General features: G+C 44.2%; 1 protein-coding gene across 1 annotated transcript in view; it reads left to right on the plus strand.

Moving 5' to 3' along the window:
• Positions 1 to 23,482, plus strand: part of LOC139383491 (MAM domain-containing glycosylphosphatidylinositol anchor protein 2-like) — a 240,466-nt gene that overhangs the window by 73,926 nt on the left and 143,058 nt on the right. Inside the window, exon 2 of the mRNA XM_071128049.1 lies at positions 17,427 to 17,566. Within this exon, the coding sequence (XP_070984150.1) occupies positions 17,427 to 17,566 (140 nt within the window). The remainder of the gene's footprint in view (positions 1 to 17,426; positions 17,567 to 23,482) is intronic.

Raw genomic sequence — 23,482 nt, forward strand, 5'->3', positions numbered from 1 at the left:
TGTGAAGTGCACCTGTCCCTCCTGCAGCAAAGCACCCCCACAACATGATGCTGCCACCCCCGTGCTTCACTGTTGGGATGGTGTTCTTCGGCTTGCAAGCCTCCCTCTTTTTCCTACAAACATAACAATGGCCAAACAGTTCTATTTTTGTTTCATCAGACCAGAGGACATTTCTCCAAAAAGTACGATCTTTGTACCCATGTGCAGTTGCAAACCGTAGTCTGGCTTTTTTATGGCGGTTTTGGAACAGTGGCTTCCTCCTCCTTTACTCAAACGATGTCAATTAGCCTATCAGGAGCTTCTACAGCATTGACATTTTCTGGATTTTCCAATCTGTTTAAAGGCACAGTCAACATAGTTTATGTAAACTTCTGACCCACTGGAATTGTGATACAGTGAATTAATTATAAGTGAAATAATCTTTCTGTAAACAATTGCTGGAAAAATACTTGTCATTCACAAAGCAGATGTCCTAACTGACTTGCCAAAACTATAGTTTGTTAACAAGACATTTGTGGAGTGGTTGAAAAACGAGTTTTAATGACTCCAACCTAAGTGTATGTAAACTTCCGACTTCAACTGTAGTTCTGACCCACCTTTCACAAGGGTATATTTAGCAAGCACATGCAATGTACCAAGTCTTTTATAGTTGTTAAAGGAGCTGTGCTTTCAATCAGTCACCATCTTAATTCAGAAGCACTTTCTGTATGAAGTCAAACATGTTCTTTATGCATTTTAGGTATTCCTTTTGGAGCGAGTACAGTAGTCCATATAAACACATAACATCAGGCCAGCATAAAATCCTCCACCACCTTCTCTTCAAGGACCATGTAGATTCTTCCTGGATGGAATGGAACAGCATGTACGTCCCCGTCTTGAGGTGTTTCCTCCTGAGAAAGGAACAAAAAAACAGTCACCGATTTGAACAGTTGGTGATTATAAGGACTGTCACAACTGCCTAGACTTTTAAACCATGCTTGTTAACCCACTGTGCAAGTTTTGAACACTTCAATGCCGTCCTCTTGGAGTAAAGCTGGTAGACATTTGAGGATAAGCTGTTCAGAAATATGAGGCATATTGAGGAAATTGGTTGAGGAGATGATTAGAGAAGAACAGCACGAGATTTGAATCCTTAGTTTTGAGAAATACCGTTTTGTGGCCTCTACTTATTTTTTTTAAGTGATGCCATTCATTCTTTAATCAATGATTTAGCAATGTTTTATTGTAACTACCACATGTGAACACAGATTGAACAGCTGTCTTCAAGATATCTACCAGCTTTACTCCAAGAGGATGACTCTGAATTGCTCAAAACATGCATGTTTTTAAATGAAAACCCTGCAGCGATTTGAATGTACATTCCAAAAATGTATATATGAAGGCTAACCTTCTCTGTCTGTTGTAACGGATATTGCAATAGCACAAGCAAGACGCAGTCTACACATTGCATTGGGGCAAAAACAATTAGCGTTTTGTGTGATGATTTTAATCTTTATATTTATGCTGCTATATAGCCAGCAGTCTGCCTCCTGTTTAACCAATGTTTTCAATTATGAAAAAAATAACATTTCATTGCTATTGACTGCCTGTCTGTATTTCTTGTTTGATATGCTGCATAGGCTTCATACAGCTTGCCTAAATTGAACATGAAATTGCTAGACTGCCTGATTGTGTCGTACTTATGTTTGTAATAGCCTATTGTTACAACAGACAGAGAGAACTAAGTTTGTTGTTTTGTGTACAAATGGAGTCACGGAGTGGAGTCACAGAGTCTGAAAGGTGCAGGTAGGCTAGTGGACCCTCGTGCTGAAATCTCTATCTTTAGCAATGTATCCCTGGATATGGCTAGCAAGCGGTCTGTGTTTTGTTCTAACATGAATTGTCGGAGTTTCTGGTTTGTGATAAAGTGATAATCTGCACAAAACTGTAACATAGAAACACACACAACACTGTAGTAAATACAATACCAATACTACACAGACAGACACTTAGGCTATGGACTTACAGCCAGTAGCCAATATGAACCGTTAGCGCACACATTTGTCAGCTAAATTACACTTTTTTTATTCTGTATCACTCAACTCTCATTTATAATTAGTATTGTTTATAATAAGAGCGATATAGATAGGTCTGTTTGTATTGTTGATGTGTTGCTGTAGTCATTGAGGGATCAGAGGAACAGATAGGCCTAGAATGTGCACAAGAAAATGATCAACATAGGCGATGTATCATAATTACCTGGAGAAATCTGACTTGCAATTTGATAACAAAGCTACTGAACTTTGTTTTTATCACTTGACACAAATGGAAAATTAAGCTTTCCTCTATCCATTTCGAGATATATCAAATGTTCTGTTTTTGTTTAATATAAAAAAATGTACTGACTGAGTCTGGCTTTAATCGGTAATGGTTGAGAAGATTACCTAATCAGTGGCAGGAGAAATAGCAGAGTTTACACTTCCATAGCATGGTCGGGGCTCAGTGAATTGGAGAAATTAAATTATTGTTTGTCTGCAAAAGAAGGAAAACATTTCAGGAACATTTTCAAGCTAAAGGCCCAATCCAGAGAGCCTGAGAGTAATTTTGAAGTATTACAGCAAAAATATTATTATACAGACTTTCCAAATGGCTTCTGTTGTAGACCCACTTCCTCTCTGCTTCCTCTCTGTCAAAATAATTATTTCCCCATTCATTTTCATAGGAATGGCTGAACGAACCAGAGGTAACTCATTGGGGCGGCAGGGTAGCCTAGTGGTTAGAGAGTTGGACTAGTAACCGGAAGGTTGCAAGTTCAAATCCCTGAGCTGAGCTACTATTCAACATTTGAGGTGCAACTGTTCATTTTTGTTTGTGCATTGTTTTAAAAACAACACACTTCAAATACAGAACATTCAAATACTGTAGCTAACTGTTTTGAGGAATTAGCTAGCTAACTCTGAGTGATTGAGGAACCACTTGTCAAAAACTGTGGAATTGTCCTTCAATGTTAATAATTTTCCTCTGTTGTTTTTAAGGCCAAACAAATCACAGTATCTAAGCTGGTCAGCTTAGCTTACATTTCTCAAAACATGCCTGGTGTAATGTTGCTTCGTTGCAGCAAACTCTGTTAGAGAGAATATGGGTAAAGTTAGCTAGCTAGTACTGTTACGACTTCTAGGAATGGTGAGTGGAGGAGTCAAGCGCAGAGAGCAGGTAATTCCGTACGTGGATATTTTATTCCAAAGACAGTGGAGACACGGACATGCAAAACACAAGGGCGCATGAAACAACCCGTCCAAAATACAAAGGACTAAAACTGTCCGGAAAAATATAGATCACACTAAACACTAATACACCAAAACCAAATAACAGAGAACAAGCCCGCACAAATACCCAGCGGGCCTAGTGCCCACAAACAAACACTAACTCAAAGCAGGTGTACCCAATTAAACCCAATAAACAGAAACAAACGGAAAGGGAATCGATGGCAGCTAATAGGCCGGCGACGATGACCGCCGAGCGCCGCCCGAACAGGAAGAGGCACCATCTTTGGCGAGATTCGTGACAGTACCGCCGACCCCGGCCTCAAGGACGACCCGGAGGATGAGGCGCGGGGCGATCCGGGTGGAGGCGGTGGAAATCCCTCAAGAGGGAAGGATCTAAAATGTCCTTCCCCGGTACCCAGCACCTCTCCTCCAGACCGTACCCCTCCCAGTCCACGAGGTACTGCAGGCCCTCACCCGGCGTCTCGAGTCCAGAATAGCTCGTACTGTGTACGCCGGGGACCCCTCGATGTCCAGGGGGGTGGAGGGACCTCCGGTACCTCACCGTCCTGTAGGGGACCAGCTACCACCGCCTGAGGAGAGACACATGAAACGAGGGGTTAATGCGATAGTAAGAGGGAAGTTGCAATCTATAACACACCTTGTTTATCCTCCTCAGGACTTTAAATGGCCCCACACACTGCGGCCCCAGCTTCCGGCAGGGCAGGCGGAGGGGCAGGTTTTGGGTCGAGAGCCAGACCCTGTCCCCTGGTGTGAACACCGGGGCCTCACTGCGGTGGCGGTCAGCATTTCTCTTCTGCCGTTTACTGGCCTGCCTGAGAGAATCCTGGACTGCCCGCCAGGTCTCTCTAGAGCGCTGTACCCACTCCTCCACCGCAGGAGCTTCGGTCTGACTCTGATGCCACGGAGCCAGAACCGGCTGGTAGCCCAGTACGCATTCGAATGGCGACATATTCGTGGATGAATGACGAAGTGAGTTCTGGGCCAACTCTGCCCACGGGACGTACCTCGCCCATTCTCCTGGCCGGTCCTGGCAATACGACCTCAGAAACCTACCCACTTCCTGGTTTACTCTCTCCACCTGCCCATTACTTTCGGGGTGATAACCAGAGGTAAGGCTGACCGAGACCCCCAGACGCTCCATAAACGCCTTCCAAACCCGGGACGTGAACTGGGGACCCCGATCAGATACGATGTCCTCTGGAACCCCGTAGTGCCGGAAGACGTGGGTAAATAGAGCCTCTGCAGTCTGTAGGGCCGTAGGGAGACCAGGCAATGGGAGGAGACGGCAGGACTTAGAGAACCGATCCACAACGACCAGAACGGTAGTGTTCCCCTGAGATGGGGGAAGATCCGTAAGGAAATCTAACGAGAGATGGGACCATGGCCGTTGTGGAACCGGGAGGGGTTGTAACTTCCCTCTAGGCAGATGCCTAGGAGCCTTACTCTGAGCGCATACCGAACAGGAAGAGACATAGAGCTTCACATCCTTAGCTAAGGTGGGCCACCAGTATTTCCCCCTAAGACCCCGCACTGTCCTATCAATCCCCGGATGACCCGAAGACGGTAGTGTGATAGCCCACCGAATCAATTTATCACGGACACCAAGCGGCCGGTCGGACACTGTGTAGGCGCAGGTTCAACCCTCAACGCCCGCTCGATGTCTGCGTCCACCTCCCATACCACCGGGGCCACCAGCCGAGAGGCTGGAAGGATGGGAGTGGGTTCGATGGACCGGTCCTTGGTGTCATAGAGACGGGACAGCGCGTCTGCCTTAGTGTTAAGGGAACCTGGTCTATAAGAGATCGTAAATCTAAAGCGTGTAAAGAACATGGCCCACCTAGCCTGACACAGATTCAGTCTCCTCGCTGCTCGAATATACTTCAGATTGCGGTGGTCAGTCCAGATGAGGAAATGGTGTTTAGCCCCCTCTAGCCAGTGTCTCCACACCTTCAGGGCCTTTACCATAGCTAGTAACTCCTTGTCCCCCACATCATAGTTCCGCTCCGCCGGACCCAGCTTCTTAGAAAAGAAAGCGCAGGGACGGAGCTTCGGTGGCGTGCCCGAGCGCTGAGAGAGCACGGCTCCAACCCCAGCCTCGGACGCATCCACCTCCACTATGAATGCTAACGAAGGGTCCGGATGCGCCAACACGGGAGCTTCAGTGAACAGCGCCTTCAACTGGTTGAAGGCTCCATCAGCCTCTGCCGACCACCGCAGACGCACCGGCCCCCCCTTCAGCAGTGAGGTAATGGGCGCCGCTACTTGGCCAAAACCCCGGATAAACCTCCGGTAGTAATTGGCAAACCCTAAAAACCGCTGCACCTCCTTTACTGTGGTCGGAGTCGGCCAATTGCGCACGCCGTTAACGCGGTCACACTCCATCACTACCCCCGAGCTGGAAATGCGATAACCCAGGAAGGAAACGGCTTGTTTGGAGAACACATATTTCTCAGCCTTGACGTATAGGTCATGCTCCAGCAGTCGCCCAAGAACCTTGCACACCAGGGAGACATTCTGCGTGTGGCAGAATAAATCAAGATGTCATCAATATAGACTACCACACCCTGCCCGTGCAAGTCCCTGAGAATCTCATCTACAAAGGATTGGAAGACGGCTGGAGCATTTTTCAACCCATACGGCATGACGAGGTACTCATAGTGGCCTGATGTGGTACTAAACGCTGTTTTCCACTCGTCTCCTCCCGAATACGCACCAGATTTTACGCGCTCCTGAGGTCCAGTTTTGTGAAGAAACGCGCTCCGTGGAATGATTCCACCGCCGTAGCGCTGAGAGGTAGCGGATAACTCGATCCCACTGTGATCGAATTGAGACCTCGATAATCAATGCACGGACGCAGACCTCCCTCCTTTTTCCTCACAAAAAATAAACTAGAGGAGACGGGTGACATGGAGGGCCGAATGTACCCCTGTCTCAGAGCTTCCGTGACATATGTCTCCATAACCAACGTCTCCTCCTGTGACAGTGGGTACACGTGACTCCGGGGAAGTGCAGCGTTCTCCTGGAGGTTTATCACGCAATCCCACCGTCGATGGGGTGGTAATTTGGTCGCTTTTTTCTTACTAAAAGCGATAGCCAAATCGGCATATTCTGGGGGAATGCGCACGGTGGAAACCTGGTCTGGACTCTCCACCGTCGTGGCACCGATGGAAACTCATATACACCTACCCAAACACTTGTCTGACCACCCCTGAAGAGCCCCCTGTTTCCAGGAAATGAGGTGATTGTGAATAGCCAGCCAGGAAGCCCTCAACACCACTGGAAACCCAGGTGAATCAATAAGGTAGAAATTGATCTTCTCCCTATGATCCCCCTGCGTTACCATGTCCAGCGGAATCATGGCCTCCCTGACCAGCCCTGACCCTAACGGTCGGCTATCTAAGGAGTGCACGGGGACAGGTGGGTCTATCTGCACTAACGGAATACCCAACTTACGGGCGAGTCCGCGATCCATAAAACTACCAGCTGCGCCTGAATCGACTACCAGCTGCGCCTAAATCGACTAGCGCCTTATGCTGAAGAGAGGGAAAAAACGCAGGGAAAAAAATAAACAAAAACATGTGACCAACAGGGAGCTCTGGTACTCACCTGGGGTGGCCGAGAAGTGTTCCGCCGGCTAGCTCGACTCCCAGAGGGACTCCTCCAGCACCGGTCCGAAGTGTGTTCTCTCCGTCCACAATAGGCGCAGGAGGAGCCTCCTCCTCCGGTCTCCCTAGATGCAGCTCCTCCCAACTCCATCGGAGTTGGAGCGGGAGGGCTGGAAGGTGGAATTGACAGGACCCCTTCGGAACGCCCGCAGGCAGCTAGCAGGTTGTCCAGTCGAATCGACATGTCTATCAGTTCATCAAGGGAGAGAGTTGTGTCCCGACAAGCTAGCTCCCGGCGGACGTCCTCCCGGAGACTGCAACGGTAATGGTCCGTCTATTTTTGATTTACATTTGGTTGAGTTGTCAATTAACGTGAATTCAACATGAAATCAACTAAAAATGGCACCATGATATTGGATTTAGGTAAAAATGTGGGTGAAAAAAGTACATTCCCTTATGTTAATTACTTTTTGCAAATCAAATCAGTTTTCCACATTGATTCAACGTCATCACATATAATTGTTTTGTTGAAATGACGTGGAAACAATGTTGATTCAAGCAGTTTTTGCCCCGTGGGTACCGAGCCTACTAAAATGACTCTTGAACTTGTTGCAGGCAAGCAAGCTAGCTAGCTAACGAGCTAGTAATGCTAGCTACCCATCATAACTACAATATCATGCTAGCTAACTTGCCATGCTAAGCTAGCTAGTGGTTGAAGCTGGCTGCATGGCCAGTCGTGGTATTTTGGCTGTATACCACAAACCCCCGAGGTGCCTTATTGCTATTATAAACTGGTTACCAACGTAATTAGAACAGTAAAACTACATGTTTTGTCATACCTGTTGTATATTGTCTCATATACCATGGCTTTCAGACAATCAGCATTCAGGGCTCGAACCAACCAGACTATAAAAAGTTGTATAAAGCGAACAAATTATTGAAATGGTTCTGCATACAAATTCAGTTTTCCTCCAGACAAAGTTGTCAAAACCTTGTACCGGCAACCTGTTTGTTTTTGCATAGCCCGCCTACTAAACGATGCTGTGAATGTGTATGAATAGCCCGTGGTAGCACTGATGCAGCACAAAGAAGAAAGGAGCGGTAGGATCAAACAACAACGGTCATTGGCCTATACGCCCGTCTTCGCTCAGCGCAAAATGTTTAAATTAAAGGGTAGGCCTACATAAGAACCCAAAAATATTTAACTACATACATACATTAAAGTGTTATTTTATAGCTCAATGGTAAATACAAATGTATTTTTACATGTATTTATCAACCTTGTAGAGTTGATTTGTCCAAATATATTTTGATATATCTTATTGGTTTTTCATGCCATTGCTTGCAGCACTCAAAGGTAACTAAGTACTTAAGTAGGCACATGTCCAATTTATCTGGGGACACTTTGTAAGCAATTTATAGGCCTACATGAAATGGACTGTGGAATCACAGTATGGGCAGTTCCTCAGTTACCTAGTTTAGATCAAATAAATCATATACATGAATGATTGAAGGGTACAGTGTACTCGAAGTGTACCATCCGGGTACCATCCAGGTCAGATGCCAAGAAATATCACCGGAGAAATAGGACAGGAGTGACACTGACAGCACAGCAGAGGCGTAGACAGAAATTGACTGGGTCAACATTTTCCAGCAAAAATACATAAACATCCAGACATCAGTGGTGCATGGAGAAGTGGGTATATCCCAAATGGCCTGCCTGGTGAATAAAAGGCATCCTGTGTGAAAAAGTATATGAGAAACTGATTTAGGCTACTCTGAATGGCCCACAATCATGGCAATGTGAAATACATTCACCATGATATCAATAATGAAATAATAGGCCTAACCCTTATGGCTGATATGTTAGGCTAAGGAGCCAGATAAACACGGCGGTAAGAAAAGGAACATACTTATGTGGCGGTGTGTTACATTAAAACGGGATACTCAAGGAGGTTCTACACTTCACAGGAGCTGAAGGCTTGGATTCTAGTCACTGCTGATTCATTGCTGTATTGTGCGTTTTGCTAACGGAGATTTATGGGTTACAAAAAAAGGCCTAGGCTACATTCAATTCCTTACACCATGGTTTCCACATATTTATACCCTAATATTACTATTCTTGTATAACTTTTCTAGGCTGTAGTCTTTGCCACATGATTTCTGTGAGGCTATTTCATTCATAGCCTGTCCCTAAAGTTATTCTATCGAGAAGCAAAATAAAGAGACTAGGCTAAACTGTAGAATTCATGAGACATGGGAATAAATGCAGAATTTTTGTTGTGAATGCGAATATCAGAAGTCAGAGAACAGAGTGGAGTGCAGAGCTGTCCGGTGCTGAAATCTTTGTAATTACCTACCCATGTGGTGCTGTATAGGCCTACAGTATGCTATGGTTTCACACAAACACTTTTCAAGCCCATATTGCCAAATATTTCACGTGATTTGTTTTTGTGTAGGCTACTTGCATGATTTTGCTATTGTACTACATAATTGATATGGCAATTACACTACATTACTTTGATATGCATCAGTGGGGATTAAGAAGTGAGAATACGAAATGCCCACTGAAAGAAAATGGGTGGCGTATACCTGTGTATAACCTCCATGACAACACTGCCCATCATATTTAAGTTGAAATGTGTGCAATCACATTGCAATATTTAACAAATCAAATCATCAAATCAAATTTTATTGGTCACATACACATATTTAGCAGTTGCCATTCCAGGCGGTGATGCAGCCCGACAGGATGCTCTCAATTGTGCATCTGTAAAAGTGTTGCGCCTTCTTCACCACACTGTCTGTGTGGGTGGACCATTTCAGATCGTCAGTGATGTGTACGCCGTGGAACTTGAAGCTTTCCACCTTCTCTACTGCGGTCCCGTCAATGTGGTTAGGGGTGTGCTCCCCCTGCTTTTTCCTCATGTCCACGATCAGCTCCTTCGTTTTGTTGATGTTAAGGGAGATTTTATTTTCCTGGCGCCTCTCACCTCCTCCCAGTAGGCTGTCTCGTCATTGTTGGTAATCAGGCCTACTATGTTTGAGTTGGAGGCGTGTGTGGCCACACAGTCATGGGGGAACAGGGAATACAGGAGAGGGCTGAGCACACTCCCTTGTGGGGCCCCTATGTTGAGGATCAGTGAAGTGGAGTGGTTGTTTCCTACCCTCACCACGTGGGGGCGGCCCGTCAGGAAGTCCAGGACCCAGTTGCACAGGGCGGGGTTCAGACCCAGGGCCCCGAGCATGGAGGGTACTATGGTGATGAAGGCTGAGCTATAGTCAATGAACAGTATTCTTACATAGGTATTCCTCTTGTCCAGGTGGGATAGAGCAGTGTGCACTGCAATGGCGATTGCATCGTCTGTCGATCTATTGGGGCGGTAAATTTTTTTAGGTGGGTCTAGGGTGTCAAGTAAGGTAGAGGTGATATGATCCTTAACTAGCCTCTCAAAGCACTTCCTGATGACAGAAGTGAGTGCTATAGGGCGATTAGTCATTTAGTTCAGTTACCTTTGCTTTCTTGGGTACAGGAACAATGGTATACATCTTGAAGTAAGTGGGGACAACAGACTGGGATAGGGAGAGAGGTGAATATGTCCGTAAACACTCCAGCCAGCTGGTCTGCTGAACGCTCACTCATTCGGGAACAATTGCAATCAATATCAGTGTGTCGTCGGGATCTCTGTTGAAAAGTTTTGAGTCTGTCCGCCCCCTCTCTCTCTCTCTGTCGTGGTTAGAATGTATAGTTCAGAGTGACATTCATTCATGTCGTTATAGGATAGATGTTTTGGTGGTTGTCGGTCTTCGCGTTCAATGATACCGAATTCCGAGCTGCAGACTAGTAATTAATATCAAAGACTTGTTCTTATTCTGTCGGTATCGATAGTCTAAGAGTTTAACCACGTGGCATGGTTACTAGATTCAGCCATCTACTCAAACCTTAGCTTATACTCAGGTGCATGGTCTCTACTCAAACCTTGCCCCTTTGTCCAGTGCAAAGGAGTGTGGTTTGCTAGCCTGGTCGTTGAAGCATGTCTCGTGAAGAAGCTTCCAATCCTTTTATCTATCTCTAACAAATGAGCCTTCCATAGTGGCCTCAGGCCACATTTGTGTGTACACATTTTATAGAAAACAGCATCCCTTGTCAAACTGTATTCCAGCCAAAACTGTCCATACCACTTCCATGAGAAACACAGCAATTTTCCATTGATCACTGTAGTGGGGAACATTCACATTTTTGGTTGTACAGGTGGTTCATCAACTGCAGACAAATCCGCAGGTGGACTCGTGATGACATGCTCACTGTGATGAGGAGGGGCTTGGTGATGGTGAGTTAGCTTGGCTGTGGAAGCTAAGCAGTATCCATGCTAACCTTTTCATAGGCTGACGACGACTCAGTGACAGATTGGGCTCGGCTGATGGTGGTAGTGGAGCAGGTGTTGTCTTCATCCTCCATCTGTGGCTTTTTGAAAAAGCACATGAGTGATCTTTGTTTTGCCTTAACTTGTGACTAGATTGCGCTAGTTTGCATCAGCAATGATTTGCAGTGGGTCAAAACAATTTGATAAATGTTTTTTATTGTCACATGCAGTGTTTCACAAGGTCAACCATAGTAGTGTAGCACCCCTGGAGCAAATTAGGGTTACGTGCCTTGCTCAAGGGCACATTGATAGATTTAATTGATTAAATTTTTTATTTAAAAAATATATTTTAAGCCATCCTGATTGGGTGGGCCAGTGTTCAATCTGGCAGGACCTCTGCCCGGCCTGACCCTGCCCTGGCCTAGCATCTGTAGCACAGCCAGCTGAGACACACTGACTGAGAGGGGGAGGGCAGGAGAGGAGATTTGGGTGAGAGGCTGAGACTGAATTAGACTTATTAGACCCCTTTCCACAACATAGGGCTGATCAGGGCCATCCATCATCCTCATTATTCATGCAATTGCATTTCCCCTAAAAATAAATGAATGTGGCTGCCTTCTCATCTTGTTGCCTCCAGAGATGATTTGTCAGCTGGTGTGTGGTCCCATTAAAACAATAGTGCCATCAACCCCGTTTGACGTTAATTTTAAATTGGCCCTGGACCTGCAAGCCCTGCTGTTAAAAACTATGTAGTGTGTTCCTGTTTCTGCTGTCTCTCGCATGCAACCACCAGGCTGATACCACCCATCTGATGAGCCTCAACCAGCATTCACCAGAGCAATGCAGTTACTCACTATATTCCCAGAAGAGCAGAAGAGCACCTTTACTCCTGCATGGCCTCCCTCAATGCCCTCCAAACAACAGCACAGCATTATACCACAGCAGCCCCACTAGATGTATAGCCTTACACATTCCTGCAGGGGAGAAATATACACTACATTACCATAAGTATTTCAACATCTGCTTGTCGAACATCTCATTCCAAAATCCTGAGCAATAATATGGAGTTGGTCCCCCCTTTTGCTGCTGTAACAGCCTCCATTCTTCTGAGAAGGCTTTCCACTAGATGTTGGAACATTGCTGTGGGGACTTGCTTCCATTCAGCCACAAGAGCAGTGAGGTCGGGCACTGATGTTGGGCGATTAGGCCTCGCTCACAGTCGGTGTTCCAATTCATCCAAAAGGTGTTCAATGGGGTTTAGGTCAGGGCTCTGTGCAGGCCAGTGAAATGCTTCCACACCGATCTCGTCAAACAATTTCTCTATGGATCTCGCTTTGTGCACAGGGGCAATGTCAAGCTGAAACAAGAAGGGCCTTCCCCAAGCTGTTGCCACAATGTTGGAAGCACAGAATCATCTAGAATGTCATTGGATGCTGTAGCTTTAAGATTTCCCTTCACTGGAACTATAAGGGGCCTATCCCAAACCATGAAAAACAGCCCCAGACCATTATTCCTCCTCCACCAAACTTTACAGTTGGCACTATGCATTGGGGCAGGTAGCATTCTCCTGGCATCCGCTAAACCCAGATCGTTGGACTGCCAGATGGTGACGCGTGATTCATCACTCCAGAGAACGCGTTTCCACTGCTCCAGAGTCCAATGGAGGTGAGCTTTTCACCTCTCCAGCCAACGCTTGGCATTGAGCATTGTGATCTTAGGCTTGATGTTGCTTCCAGAGGCAGTTTGGAACTAAGTAGTGAGTGTTGCAAACGAAGACAGACAATTTGTATGCACTACGCACTTCAGAACTCAGCCGTCCCGTTCTGTGAGCTTGTATGGCCTACCACTTCGCTGGTGAGCCGTTGATGCTCCCAGGCGTTTCCATTTCACAATAACAGCACTTACAGTTGACCAGGGCAGCTCTAGCAGGGCAGACATTTTACGAACTGACTTGTTGGAAAGGTGACATCCTATGACGGCGCCACGTTGAAAGTCACTGAGCTCTTCAGTAAGGCCATTCTACTGCCCATGTTTTCCTTTGGAGATTGCATGGCTGTGTGCAACATTTTATACACCTGTCAGCAACAGGTGTTTCTAATTTGAAGGCCTCATACTTTTGTATACAGTACCAGTCAAAAGTTTGGACACACCTACTCATTCAAGGGTTGTTCTTTATTTGTACTATTTTCTACTATGTAGAACAATAGTGAAGACATCAAAACTATGAAATAACACATATGGAATCATGTAGTAACCAAAAACGTGTTAAACAAATCAAAATATATATTTACATTTGATATTTTTCAAAGTAGCCACCCTTTGCCTTGATGACAGCATTGTACACTCTTGACATTCTCTCAACCAGTTTCACGGGGAATGCTTGAAGGAGTTCCCACATATGCTGAGCACTTGTTGGCTTCTTCTTCTTTACTCTGCGGTCCAACTCATCCCAAACCATCTCAATTGAGTTGAGGTCAGGTGATTGCCTTGCAGACCATGCACAAGCTCCTCCTCCATGCTTCACCATGGGAACCGCTCACGCGGAGATCATCCGTTCACCTACTCTGCGTATCACAAAGACACGGCAGTTGGAACCAAAAATCTCAAATTTGTACTCATCAGACCAAAGGACAGATTTCTAATGTACATTGCTCGTGTTTCTTGGTCCAGGCAAGTCTCCTCTTCTTATTGGTGTCCTTTTAGTAGTGGCTTCTCTGCAGCAATTCGACCATGAAGGCCTAATTCCTTCAGTGTCCTCTGAACAGTGAATGTTGAGATGTGTCTGTCACTTGAACTCTGCGAAGCATCTATTATGGCTGCAATTTCTGAGGCTGGGAATTCTAATGAACTTATCCTCTGCAGCAGAGAGAACTCTTTCCTGTGGCGGTCCTCATGAGAGCCAATTTCATCATAGCGCTTGATTTATTTTTGCTACTGCACTTTGAACAAACGTTCAAAGTTCTCAATTTTCCACATTGACTGACCTTCATGTCTTAAAATAATGATGGACTGTCGTTTCACTTTGATTATTTGTTACCTGATTCAGGAAACTAGGCATATGTCGCAAGTCACGACTTCATCGAAGAGCCATTTGAACGTACAAAATATTTTTGGGGCAGAAATTCCTTCTTGAACATGTGAACTTTCATGTGCCTTAATAACAAACTTTTATTCCATCTGTAAATATGAATAAAGTTGTTAAATTACGAGCCTAGTTGGTTTAGCCAAAGAAAAAGACAGGAACTTTTTCGCTAGCCATGATTGGCTGAGAAAATGAGTGGGCTGGAAATGCAGAGAGATTAGTTTCAGATTAGTCTGCTCTGTAGCATCTTGTGTCGATAAAATGAGCTGCTCGTTATGCGTAGATAATCCTTTCTACTGCAGTTTTTTTGAAAGATAAAATGTTAGCTATGGAGAACTGCAAATATGTTGCTACTGTAGTCAATAATATTGGTGCTCTGAATTTATCAGGCGCTATCGTCAAAGGTCAGTGGGAAAAAGTTCTGATGGACTACTTTCTGGAGGACGATCGTGCCATGTTTGTATTTGTATTTATTATGGATCCCCATTAGCTGCTGCCAAAGCAGCAGATACTCTTCCTGGGGTCCAGCAAAGTTAAGGCAGTTTATACAATTTTAAAAACATTTCAATACATTCACAGATTTCACAACACGCTGTGTGCCCTCAGGCCCCTACTTCACCACTACCACATATCTACAGTACTAAATCCATGTCTATGTATTGTGTGTGTGTGTGTGTGTGTGTGCCAGAGGTGTGGACTCAAGTCACATGACTTAGACTCGAGTCACGAATATGAGGACTTTGACTTTAACACAAACTCGAATTTGTGACTTAACTTGGACTTGAGCCTTTTGACTCGAACTGACTTGATACCCTCCCCAAGCCCAAATATAAAAAATGATGCTATAAAAAAAAGTGTGCAGCACATCAACTCTTCATTTAACGAATTACAGTTTGAATCGGACAGCAGCCAATCAAATTGTGCCAGCTGAGAAAAAGTTGCACGTGGCAATGCAGAGGAACGTCGGCAGGTGAATTCAGATGGAGCCCTTGGAAAGATGATACCCAATATTATTATTTTCGGATATAAAGACTACGCTGTATCAACAAAAAGCGGATTGCAACTTGCAAAACATGCGGGAAGAAAATGACAGACGGAGGTGCAACTTCAAATTTTTTTTTTTTTATCTTCTGTCACCTCACAACTGATTGGCTCAAATACATTAAGACGGAAAGAAATGCCACAAATGAACTTTTAACAAGGCACATCTGTTATTTGAAATGCATTCCAGGTGACTACCTCATGAAGCTGGTTGAGAGAAAGCCAAGAGTGTGTGCAAGGCTGTCATCAAGGCAAAGGGTGGATTTAAGATTCTTCTACTTTGAAGAATCTTAAATCTAAAATATATTTAGATTTGTTTTTAACACTTTTTGGTTACTACATGATTCCATGTGTTATTTCATAGTTTTGATGTCTTCACTATTATTCTACTATGTAGGGGGGGGGCTTTACTTGGCTCATCGCGCTCTAGTGACTCCTTGTGGCGGACCAGGTGCCTGCAAGCGGACTACGGTCGTCAGTTGAATGGTGTTTCCTCCAACACTTTGGTGCGGCTGGTTTACGGTTAAGCAGGCGGCTGTTAAGAAGCGCGGTTTGGTGGGTTATGTTTTCTAGGACGCATGACTCAACCTTCGCCTCTCCCAAGCTCGTTGGGGAGTTGCAGCGATGTGACAATTGGGGAGAAGAAAAAAACAATCTATTTGTTAAATTATAAATATATTTTTACATTAACTTAACGTGGGATTGTTCGGCATCACAGTGAACTGATTTATTGAAGTTATAGCAAATTATCAAATCATATTAAGTTAAATCTTCATGTTTTTTATGTAATACACACAGTATTAAATTAAGCTATAAATTACTTAATCTTAAATCAAATAAACTAGCCAATTTCAAATAAATGGAACACTTACTTAAAAAACACCATCAATATTTAATAATCAAAACATTTAAGTTAGTTGTACTTTTTTATTAATGTCAAGTTACTTGACTAACCTCTGATTAAGCAAGTTATAATTTATATGTAATATTACCTTAATCTTTCTCAAAGTATTTGAGGCAAAAATGACTTATAGTTTACAGTGTAGGCTATACTAGTTGAGTAGTGGCGACATACACTCCATCGCCGTTATAATCTACTGGGAATCCTAAATGTTCCCAAGCGAGATTTAAACGATGATGGAGAATCGTTCTGGTTTATCTACCCCACCACTCGTCATCGTACAGAACTAGTTTCTGGCTGCGCCTCACAAAAGGACAATTTAAAATGCGGCAATTAAGATTAGAATTTTTATTACAACATACATTCCTGAACAGCTACCGTCCTGTAGGTTTTTGCTTCAACGCTAATCTAGCGCACCTAATTCTAATAGTAAACTGGTTGTTAAGCTGAATCAGGTTAGTTACGACTGGGGTTGGTGTGAAAACCTACAGGAGGGTACCTCTCCAGGAATAGGGTTGGAGAGCCCTGAACTAGTTGTTTTAATGGAATAACCTGAAAATAAATTTCAGCTGAAATGTACTCATGAGGCATACAACACAGAGTAGGCATAGCCTATAGGCCTAGTGTTTTTATTTTGTATCTATACCAAGAAGGATAGTGATGGAGTGCTGCATCAGATGACCTGGCCTCCACAATCACCCGACCACAAAGTGAAGGAAAAGCAGCCAACAAGTGCTCAGAATATATGGGAACTCATTCAAGACTGTTGGAAAAGCATTCCTCATGAAGCTGGTTGAGCGAATGCCAAGAGTGTGTAAAGCTGTCATGAAGGCAAAGGGTGGCTACTTAGAAGAATCTAAAATCTAAAATATATTTAGATTTGTTTAGTACTTTTTTGGTTACTACATGATATGTGTTATTTCATAGTTCTGATGTCTTCACTATTGTTTTACAATGTAGAAAATAGTACAAATAAAGAAAACCCCTTGAATGAGTACGTGTGTCCAAACTTTTGACTGGTACTGTATATTTTGTATGTATTAATTTGGGTACACAGTGCAGACCGAACCGAGGTCCCAGTTCTGAACAGTTCAGTATGAATACGTGTACTGTTACACCCCTATTGAACATGCTCCTGAAGTTCTTTGATCTTTTCTTCCTCCACAGCACCTCCTACAGTCCGAATAATCCACTCTGGCCACGCATGCAACATCGAGGAGGAGCGCTACACCGAGCGTGTCTACACCATCCGGGAGGGAGAGACCCTGGAGCTAGCATGTCTAGTCTCAGGCCACCCTCGACCTCAGGTGAGATCATCACTGCACTATCCCCAGACCCAATTTACTTATGTACTGTGTTGTCTGTGCCATCAAATTAGAAAGACTTAAACGGACATTACCATTCAAGTCGACATTCTGTGATGGGTGGAGCAGTGGCCATATTGAGCGTATCAGTCAAATTGCTGTAGTCTGAGTATAGAATTAGAATTACTAGAACATACACTAATTTAAGTGAACTTTCCGTAATGGGTGGACAGGCGGCCATATTGAGTGTATCCACAACTGTACCAGTCAAGTTGCCATGGTCTAGCATTTCTATTTTTACTGCTCCTGTAAAGCCTCCACTTTTTAGACTTCCACTTAACTGCCTTTCTGTACCCACCTTTCCTTTTCCGGATCGGCGGGGCTCAGTCAAGCTCTCTCAGACTCTAGGCTTCTGTAGGCAGCGGCGGCGGTGCGCTGTTCTGTCGAAGTCTTTATATGTGCAAATGAGTTCAATCACACTGAGTGAAGAAGAGCTCCCCATTGGGGGAAATGGCCATAGGGGAAATCATCAGATGTGCTCTACTGCAGTACCAGCCCCTCAGGGAATCAAACATTTACACTAAAAACAAGAGAGAACTGGAAAAGACGTGGGGGGAGAGTCTTAATGAATCAATGTGATAATCTTTTATTACTCTACATATTTGAGTGAGTGAATGGGAAAGGCATACATTAATTTGAAACAATGGATGGTAGAGTTGGGGGATGTATTACTGGGGGATGCAATGTTTTATTGTGGGATTTTAATTAGAATTTTAATTAGGATACCCATTAGCTGATGCCATAACATCAGCTAATCTTCCTGGGGTCCAATACAGAATTTAAAAGACAGACACCAATGGCGCTGGAGGGGATGGCTGCCGTTTTACGGGCTCCTAACTGTGCTATTTTATGTGTATTTTTGCATTGTTTGTAACTTATTGTTTTACTTTTTATATATTTGTTTTACTTTAGCTTATTTAGTAAATACTTTAACACTTTTTGTTTAACTGCATTGTTGGTTAAGGGCTTGTAAGTAAGCATTTCACACCTTCACATTTCACACCTGCTGACCTGTTGTATTCGGCGCATGTGACAAATACAATTTGATTTGATTACAAATAATTACATTTACATTAAGACATTTCAAACCTTTAGCAAGTAGATATTACAGACAATTAAAATACCTGACAGGTAATGCATTTAACATTCAGTGGGATCCAGTCATATTAGATGTTATTTTATTGTTTTCCTGAAGGTGGGTTTCTTTTTTGCCTGAGAAATGTGATTTGGTTAAAACAAATCACATCAAAATACATAGATTTTTTGAAATGCTTACTTACAGGTCCTTTTTCAACAATGCAGAGTTAAAATATAGATTAAAAAAAAGGCAAAATAGAAAGTGACATGAGGAATAAATACACAGTGAATAACGAATAGCAATAATGAGTAAAAGTAACATTGCTACTGTATAAACAGGGAGTACCAGTACCAAGTCGATATGCATGGATACAAGGTCATTGAGGTAGCTTCAGTTGAAGTCGGAAGTTTACATATACTTAGGTTGGAGTCATTAAAACTAGTTTTTCCAACCACTCCACAAATTTCTTGTTAACAAACTATAGTTTTGGCAAGTCGGTTAGGACATCTACTTTGTGCATGACACAAGTAATGTTTCCCACAATTGTTTACAGATAGATTATTTCACTTCTAATTCACTGTATCACAATTCCAGTGGGTCAGAAGTTTACATACACTGTTGACTGTGCCTTTAAAAGCTTGGAAATTCCAGACAATGATGTCATGGCTTTAGAAGCTTCTGTTAGGCTAATTGAAATCATTTGAGTCAATTGGAGGTGTACCTGTGGATGTATTTCAAGGCCTACCTTCAATCTCAGTGCCTCTTTGCTTGACATCATGGGAAAATCAAAATAAATCAGCCAAGACCTCAGAAAAACAATTGTAGACCTCCAAACGCCTGAAGGTACCACATTAATCTGTACAAACAATAGTACGCTAGTATAAACACCATGGGACCACGCAGTCATCATACCGCTCAGGAAGGAGACGCGTTCTGTCTCCTAGAGATGAGACAAGTGCAAATCAATCCCAGAACAGCAAAGGACCTTGTGAAGACGCTAGACGAAACAGGTGCAAAATTATACATATCCACAGTAAAACGAGTCCTTTATCAACATAACCTGAATGGCCCCTTAGCAAGGAAGAAGCCACTGCTCCAAAACCTCCATAAAAAAAGCCAGACTACAGTTTGCAATTGCACATGGGGACAAATATCTTACTTTTTGGAGAAATGTCCACTGGTCTGATGAAACAAAAATAGAACTCTTTGGCCATAATGACTATCGATATGTTTGGGGAGGCTTGCAAACCGTGAAGCACGGGGTGGCAGCATCATGTTGTGGGGGTGCTTTGCTGCAGGAGGGACTGGTGCACTTCACAAAATAGATGGTATCATGAGGACAGAACATTATGTGGATATATTGAAGCAACATCTCAAGACATCAGTTAAAGTTAGGTTAAAGTTAGTTAGGTTAAAGTTAGGTTGTAAATGGGTCCTCCAAATTGACAATGACCCCAAGGATACTTCCAAAGTTGTGGCAAAATAGCTATAAGGACAACAAAGTCAAGGTATTGGAGTGGCCATCACAAAGCCCTGACCTCAATCCTATAGAAAATGTGCGGGTAGAACTGAAAAAGCATGTGCGAGCAAGGAGGCCTACAAAACTGATTCAGTTATACCAGCTCTGTCAGGTGGAATGGGCCAAAATTCAACCAACTTATTGTGGGAAGCTTCCCAAAATGTTTGACGCAAGTTAAGCAATTTAAAGGCAATGCTACCAAATAATAATTGAGTGTATGTAAACTTCTGACCCACTGGGAATGTGACGAAAGAAATAAAAGCTGAAATAAATCATTCTGACAGTTCACATTCTTAAAATAAAGTGGTGATTCTAACTGACCTAAGACCGGGAATGTTTGCTATGATTGAATGTCAGGAATTGTGAAAAACTGAGTTTAAATGTATTTGGCTAAGGTGTATGTAAACATCCGACTTCAACTGTACATGCAGGACCTGAGTTCGAGGCTAGGGCTGACAGATAAACAAAATGAGGTACCGTGTTATTGAAACAGTCCAGGGGGCATCAGCTGTGTAGCCGAGTGATCATAGGGTCAAAAGAGCAACAATGGGTGAGTCAAGGTGCTGTTCGGTTGTCAACACTACACTAGGCATGCAGGGGACACAGCATTCAGAAAGGCTAGCGGGCCGGGGCTAGTAGCTGGTTCTTCAGCGACATCGTAACAGAATAGCCTGTTGAGACCACATCGGGGGATCACGTCGGCAGTCCAGTCGTGATGGATCGGCGGGGCTCCATGTCAACAATAAAGGGTCCAGGCTAATTGGCAATGGAGGTATTGTATAGAATTAGCTGGTATATGGGCCTAGCTTGAGTCTAGCTGGTGCTTGCTTCGGGGCAGAGGCGTTAGCTAACAGTAGCCACTCGTTTGCAGCTAGCTAGCCGTGATGATCCAGAGTAACGATCCGGTGTAATGATCCAGAGCGGCAAGAATCCGGTGATATGGTAGAGAAAACCAGTCCGATATGCTCTTGGTTGATATCGCGCTGTGCAGACTGGCAGGTGTTGTCCGAGCTAAAGCTGGCTGATGACGGGGAAAAAAGGTCTATCAAAGACTAGTAGCTAGTTTGCTTGCTAGCTCCTGATGGAAGTTCCAGTTATAAAGAATAAAATTAGCAGATCTGTTCCACATTGGGTGAGGTGGGTTACAGGAAAGTGTATTTAGTTCGTAGATAAATCAAATCAAATTTATTTGTCACATACACATGGTTAGCAGATGTTAATGCGAGGGTAGAGAAATGCTTGTGCTTCTAGTTCCGACGATGCAGTAATAACCAACGAGTAATCTAACCTAACAATTCCAAAACTACTACCTTATACACACAAGTGTAAAGGGATAAACAATATGTACATAAAGATATGAATAAGTGATGGTACAGAACGGCATAGGCAAGATGCAGTAGATGGTATCAAGTACAGTATATACATATGAGATGAGTAATGTAGGGTATGTAAACAAAGTGGCATAGTTTAAAGTGGCTAGTGATACATGTATTACATAAAGATGCAGTAGATGATAGAGTACAGTATATACATATACTGTACATATGAGATGAATAATGTAGGGTATGTAAACATTATATTAAGTAGCATTGTTTAAAGTGGCTAATGATATATTTTACATCAATTTCCATCAATTCCCATTATTAAAGTGGCTGGATTTGAGTCAGTGTATTGGCAGCAGCCACTCAATGTTAGTATTGGCTGTTTAACAGTCTGATGGCCTTGAGATAGAAGCTGTTTTTCAGTCTCTCGGTCCCTGCTTTGATGCACCTGTACTGACCTCGCCTTCTGGATGATAGCGGGGTGAACAGGCAGTGGCTCGGGTGGTTGTTGTCCTTGATGATCTTTATGGCCTTCCTGTGACATCGGATGGTGTAGGTGTCCTGGAGGGCAGGTAGTTTGCCCCCGGTGTTGCGTTGTGCAGACCTCACTACCGTCTGGAGAGCCTTACGCTTGTGGGCGGAGCAGTTGCCATACCAGGCGGTGATACAGCCCGACAGGATGCTCTCGATTGTGCATCTGTAGAAGTTTGTGAGTGCTTTTGGTAACAAGCCGGATTTCTTCAGCCTCCTGAGGTTGAAGAGGCGCTGCTGCGCCTTCTTCACGATACTGTCTGTGTGGGTGGACCAATTCAGTTTCTGTGATGTGTACGCCGAGGAACTTAAAACTTACTACCCTCTCCACTACTGTCCTGTCGATGTGAATAGGGGGGTGCTCCCTCTGCTGTTTACTGAAGTCCACAATCATCTCCTTAGTTTTGTTGACGTTGAGTGTGAGGTTATTTTCCTGACACCACACTCCGAGGGCCCTCACCTCCTCCCTGTAGGCCGTCTCGTCATTGTTGGTAATCAAGCCTACCCCTGTAGTGTCGTCCGCAAACTTGATGATTGAGTTGGAGGCGTGCGTGGCCACGCAGTCGTGGGTGAACAGGGAGTACAGGAGAGGGCTCAGAACGCACCCTTGTGGGGCCCCAGTGTTGAGCATCAGCGGGGTGGAGATGTTGTTATCTACCCTCAACACCTGGGGGTGGCCCATCAGGAAGTCCAGTACCCAGTTGCACAGGGCGAGGTCGAGACCCAGGGTCTCGAGCTTGATGACGAGTTTGGAGGGTACTATGGTGTTAAATGCTGAGCTGTAGTCGATGAACAGCATTCTCACATAGGTGTTCCTCTTGTCCAGATGGGTTAGGGCAGTGTGCAGTGTGGTTGAGATTGCATCGTCTGTGGACCTATTTGGGCGGTAAGCAAATTGGAGTGGGTCTAGGGTGTCAGGTAAGATGGAGGTGATATGGTCCTTGACTAGTCTCTCAAAGCACTTAATGGTGACCGAAGTGAGTGCTACAGGGCGGTAGTCGTTTAGCTCAGTTACCTTAGCTTTCTTGGGAACAGGAACAATGGTGGCCCTCTTGAAGCATGTGGGAACAGCAGACTGGGATAAGGATTGATTGAATATGTCCGTAAACACACCAGCCAGCTGGTCTGCGCATTTTCTGAGGGCGCGGCTGGGGATGCTGTCTGGGCCTGCAGCCTTGCGAGGGTTAACACCTTTAAATGTTTTACTCACGTTGGCTGCAGTGAAGGAGAGTCCGCATATTTTGGTTGCGGTACTGTGTCAGTGGTGTCAGTGGTACTGTATTGTCCTCAAAGCGGGCAAAACAGTTATTTAGTCTGCCTGGGAGCAAGACATCCTGGTCCTTGACGGGGCTTGTTTTCTTTTTGTAATCCATGATTGACTGTAGACCCTGCCACATACCTCTTGTGTC

Source organism: Oncorhynchus clarkii, chromosome 25, assembly GCF_045791955.1.
Source record: "Oncorhynchus clarkii lewisi isolate Uvic-CL-2024 chromosome 25, UVic_Ocla_1.0, whole genome shotgun sequence".
Taxonomy (NCBI): domain Eukaryota; kingdom Metazoa; phylum Chordata; class Actinopteri; order Salmoniformes; family Salmonidae; genus Oncorhynchus; species Oncorhynchus clarkii.